The 5880-nt window shown below is 36.2% G+C and overlaps 1 protein-coding gene across 1 annotated transcript; it reads right to left on the reverse strand.

Annotated features, from left to right (window-relative positions):
- Positions 1-408: 408 nt before the first annotated feature.
- Positions 409-2635, reverse strand: LOC141438753 (uncharacterized). The gene is made up of 2 exons (XM_074102696.1): positions 2231-2635; positions 409-2145 (listed from the first exon to the last, which is right to left on the reverse strand). Exons 1-2 carry the CDS (start codon positions 2434-2436, stop codon positions 1587-1589), a joined length of 765 nt encoding a protein of 254 aa, XP_073958797.1. The 5' UTR covers positions 2437-2635; the 3' UTR covers positions 409-1586.
- Between the last annotated feature and the right edge of the window lie 3245 nt (positions 2636-5880).

The raw sequence follows: 5880 nt of genomic DNA on the forward strand, positions 1-5880 counted from the left end.
AGGCCCAATTCCCCTTCCCCCTCCCCTTTAGGCCGGAAACGCACCCGCAGTCTTAGTAATGCTTTAGGTGTTCATGGGTGGCGATGAGCGCTTACCATCTGGTGACCCGCATGCTCGTTTGCCAGCTATTTGATAAAAAAGGGTCTCCCCACATCTATCGCCGCGAAATCGGCAAAAGCCAGGCCAATTCGGGCATCAGGCGCTTTTTACTCTACGACGTTTTAAAAATCGAATATAAAAAAAAATCGGCTACATTTTCGTATTTTTTAGTCATCGAAATTATAAGTCTTATCTTATGAAATGTCAAATTCAATTTTGAAAATTGGAATTAGCAAATTCGGAATAAAATATTTCGGAGTATTCGGGTGTTCCACGGAGCTCGACGTGCACTTGTCAGGCCGTGTACCTACGGTACTATTCAATGGAAAAAATCAATAGTGTAAACAAATGTGGCGACTGACATTGACACTTGACTGACGACTGGCTGACTGACTGACTGACGTTAGCTCTAGTGATGTGAATGCTCTTTAACATACTTCAATCAGCACTAAATAATTATTTTGAATTTATTCATATTTCATTATTTAAGTATTTATTATTTGTATGTTTACAGCTATGATAAAATAGTAGAGAAATGAAAATACAAGTTTATTTATATCGCCTTATTTTTTTTTACTAAATAACTTCTGTCCAATGGGGCAAAGAGTCAGAATGGCGGGTGTAAGGTGACCCGGGGCTATTGTAGCTGGGGGGATATTGTATCTGAACCGTCTGATGGCGTCCTTACGACGCCATTTTCTTCTCGGCCATTTTACGTTGTGTTCGTCAGAAGACTATCTTCATACAACACACATGAACATGGCGAGCATGGCGTCGTATGGACGCCATTATACGGCTCAGATACAATATCCCCCCAGCTACAATAGCAGAGGGTTACCATTATAAATATAAAAATAAAACTATACAAAAAACGGCTAGACGGACTTTGATGAAATTTGGTATGTAGATAGCTGAACATCTGGAATAACACATAGGCTACTTTTTATCCCGTTATTCCCACGAGATTGGGATAAAATCTCGAAATAACAACCGCTGGAGTCATGAAATTTGGCATGGTTGTTTTTAATATAACGTCAATGAAAACCACGATGTAATTTTTGGGAATTCACATGGGAATTTTATATGTCACTTCTTGACGCTAGAATAGCTGGACGGACTTGGATTAAATTAGGTAAGTATGTAGATGGTATGGAATAACACATAGGCTACTTTTATCCCAATATTGATTGATATTGATTGTTCAAATTTTAACTGCATTCTTAAGCATAATTTAGTACATTTTTGGACTCAAAAATCAATAGGTTTATAGCAAATTGGCTTTCTGTATATGGTATATACCGCATCCTGACATTCAGGACGGCTGGTGTATTTCCACATTTTAATAACTTTATGTACGGACTGCTACAATTACTCTTAAAATAGAAACTAAATAGTACATTTTGAGTATTTTTTTAGAATAGATGTTTCTTTGATATTTATAATGGTACACCCGTCATTCTGACTTTCACGGATAATTTTAAACAGATTTATTCAGTATCGTAATGATCACTATCTGAAGTGTCGCCTGTGACATTTATTACGAAGGGCTGTATTCCAGCGTCACTCGCCACGTCCATGATCCCATCCAGCTTCTTCATCTGCTCTTCTTCCTTTAGAACGTGACTGACGCATTTCGCCCATTCTTCTGCTCCGATCCTCGCCAACCCTTCTTTCAGTAATATTTTGATTTCTGCCATTGTGAAAGTTTTGTTTTTTCTTCCAACAAAAGATTTAACTTGTGCCCATATGAGTTCAATAGGATTAAGTTCGCAATGGTAGGGAGGAAGGCGAAGCACAGTTACTCCCTTTGATGCAGCGTAATCGTCCACATATTTAGTTTTATATTTCTCCTTATCGAACTTTGAGAGTAGCTGCGCCTTAATTTCTTTTGTTTCAAAAGCTATATTTTTGCTTTGTAGCCATGCCTGTATAGCGTCCTTCCTCCAGCTCATGTTAGGCACATTTTCGAGTTGGCGAGAATGGTATGGGGCATTATCCATCACCACAACAGACCCTGGCTGAATCTTGTCCAAAATACGTTCAAACCTGTAATTATAACTGGATATTATACTCATGTTTTAATAGAATCCACTGTATAATTAAATGACAGATAATTTCCTTCAACACTCACCATTTTTCAAAATTATGAGCGTCCATTTCTCCATGGTAATCACCTTCCGTTTTTTTTGCCTCGAAGATCCATTCTCCTCCTTCGACAAATCCATCTTCGTTACCAACATGGGTAATAATTAGTCTTCTCCCTTTTTGAGGATTTTTCAATCCGCTTGAGAGGCCGCGTAAAAATGCTTGTTTACTACTTTTTATATCATTGTCCATCCAGACATAATTGCAGGTATGCCCTAATTAACAAAATGAAAAATGTTTTTCATTGCAAGAAAACTATGATTCCCTTGTTCAAAAGTCAAGGGAATAAGAACCAGGGAAATAAGAACAAGTGTCACTTGTCGATTCTGCCGAAACTGTTATTATAAGAATTACCATAAACTCAACACATATAGGCATTTATGAAGTTTTCTTTTTACTAAGCACTGTGTACCAATCGCGGGGATAAAATCTAAATATATAAAAGGCAAACCGTGATCCGTATGGTGTTAAAGACTTAAAATGGGGAGGGGGGTTTTCATACAATATAATTATATGATATATTTTTACAGTTATTTATAATCTTAAATAAAAAAGAGATCGTGCCCTAGTGAGATCTAGTGCTAATGTAATGTCTAATAAATAGTATGGATGGTCAATTATTTTAATTTTGCAGGATCTTTTTCCTTCCAGAAGGTGTAAATTGAGTATTTCAAAAATCATCCAGTAGTCAATGAAAGTATATAAACATACCTTAGGAGTCTAAATAGATTAAAAATAAAACTAACCAGCATTAAGCCATGTTTCATCCAGATATATCTTTTTTTTCAGCCTTCTGTATTCGGCTATCCTCATCAAATAGTTTACCCTCAGAATTTGCAGGTCAGGTCTATCCAATAAAATACTTTTTCTTGATCTTTTTGAAAAAGAAAAGTTCAGTTTCTTAAGAATTCTGTACATCGTAGTCCATGAAAATGTAGGCAGACTGTCGTCGTCATTGACCGCTGCCGTGATTTTCGCAACCGTCGGCAATTCACCATTGAAGTAAAACTGATGAACTTTTCTGCGTATTGCAGACAAAACAAATTCATCCAGGTTAGCAATTATTGCTCGATTTGGAGGTTTTTCCTAGAAACATCGACGGAAGTTAGTCACTTAATTACACTAGTCCTAAAACAAATAATCAATAGCATACCTAGTCAAAGGCAATTATAAAAAAGATTACAAATATATCATTACAATAAGGTATAGTTAAAACAAAGTTCTTACCCACGTCTGTATGCCATTGTCTCAAAAACTACTGAACAGATTTTCACGCGGTTTTCACCAATAAATAGAGTGATTCATACCTATGCTATATGTTTTGCCTCTTGTTCTTAGAGGAGGCCTGTGCCCAGCAGTGGGAAGTATATAGGCTGGGATGATGATGATGATGATATGCTTTGCTACCCGTGCAAAACTATGGCGAGTCGCTAGTAAAATATAAAAGGTTTATATTTTATTTACATACTTTTGGCTGTATTTCTTGATTTTCATGATATTTTTTCATAACACCACGTACTACATTCTGAGAGACGTCCATGATTTCCGAAGTCGTTTTATAAATTTCCATTTTGAATGGGTATGTAGGCGTGTTTTTTTCCAAATAATTGTAAATATTCACTAGAATTTTTCTTTCGTTCACAGTTAATTGGTGTTTGACCACTTTAGCCTTTTTGGTCGGCGGGGTAATCCCCGACGGACCAGGCTGCAGTTCGCTCATTATAATCTTAAAAATCCAATCGTAACCAATAACAAATTCCGTGATGCCGTGCAAAGGTTGTCGTTCCAAGAATAATAGTTCCAAATCGTTAAGCAAATCGAAGTCCAGAAATAAAGAAAAAATGTCGTCTATTAAGGTCTCACCGAAACAGAAAAATCCACTAACGCACAGAACTCACCAGCACTCACCCAGGACAGTGAATGAAGAGTTTTGAGATTGAGAGGCAAGAAATGCCAATGTCAAATTTTTAAATCTATGGCTAGTTTTAGAAAGAAGGGAATAAGTATTTTCTTTTATGTAAATCATTTTAAAGTTCACTATTATAATAGCTAGTATTATAATTCCGCCCGCGACTTCAGTGGCATTGAATTGATTTTTCGCGTGAGACACAATAATTTCCAGCATAAAAGTAGCATTGAGGGTTGCCTTCGATTTTCCTAGGATCCCATTCGTCAGCTCCTGACTTGGTGACAATGGGACCACATGGCGTATATAGAGGGGGACCGGGTGGGCTATGCCCACCCCAGTGTGGTCTTGTGCCCACCCCAGGTAAAATTATCGCGTATCAAAGACACAAAAAAATATATTAAATAAAAAAAGTAAAAAACCCGACTGCCTTAAAAACTAAAAGGAAGAAAATAAGTCTAGTGGTCTAGAACTCCGTCAAGTGGCTTATTTAAAGTTCAACCAGTCGGGACCCATTCAAATCGTGACCAGCTCAAAAGTTCTTGGTAATGGGTCCCGACTGTTGAACTGTAAATTAGCTACTTGACAGAGTTCTAGACCACAGACTTATGTATGTAAACTCTTTATTGTACAAAATAAGTAAACAAACTTATTTTCTGCCTCTTAGTTTTTAAGGCAGTCAGATTTTTTTTAATTAATTTTTTTTTGTTCTTTTTTATATTTCTGTGAAAGTGATAGATTAAAAGTACCTACTATATCCCATATATATTTAGAATGGGCTTATTAATAAATAATAATTCACTTATATTTTTTGGCGAATTTTTCCTCAAGTTTATGATCTTTTCTAGAATTGAAAGGGTCAGTCAAAATATTTATTAATTTAGAAGAGGTATTTTTAAATTTACATAAGACAGGGAAATGAGAGTAGACACAGGGAAGTCAAAATGATTTTTTGGTCCAAGAATGGACTCCACAGTGGATGTGATATTAGTAAATAGAAAAAATATATGAAAAATAGAAATCTACATAATTTGTACTAAAATACTATTTTATCGTCCAACTAGTGTTTACCCGCGGCTTCGCACACGTAAATCATTAGGTCCAGCAGATGAAATACCGGGATTTTTAAAAATTCCCGTGGGAATTCCCGAAAATTAAATCGTTGTTTTCATTGACATTACATTAAAAACAATCATGGTCAAATTTCATGACTAAACCCAGCGGTTATGAGTTCGAAATTTTATCCCTATCTTGTGGGAATATCGGAATAAAAAGTAGCCCATGTGTTATTCCAGAAGTCCAGCTACCTACATACTAAATTTCATGGCTCTTAGCCCAGCGGTTGTTATTTCAAGATTTTATCCCTAGTCTTAGTATCCCATGGGAATATCGGGTCAAAAAGTCGCCTATGTGTTATTCCAGACGTCCAACTACCTACATACCAAATTTCATGACTCTAAGCTCAGCGGTTGTTATTTCAAGATTTTATCCCTATCCCATGGGAATATCGGGATAAAAAGTATCCTATGTTGTAATCCAGGTTATCTAACTTTTCGCCAAATTTCATCCAAATCCGTCCAGCCGTTTCAGCGTGAAGAAGTAACAAACATACTCACTCACAAGCTTTCACATTTATAATATTAGTAGGATTAGTAGGATATAGTAGGAAGTAGGAATAGTAGGATAGGATTAGAAACCTTTATAAACCTTCATTAAATAGTGTAACTTAA

Source organism: Choristoneura fumiferana, chromosome 19, assembly GCF_025370935.1.
Source record: "Choristoneura fumiferana chromosome 19, NRCan_CFum_1, whole genome shotgun sequence".
NCBI classification, from domain to species: domain Eukaryota; kingdom Metazoa; phylum Arthropoda; class Insecta; order Lepidoptera; family Tortricidae; genus Choristoneura; species Choristoneura fumiferana.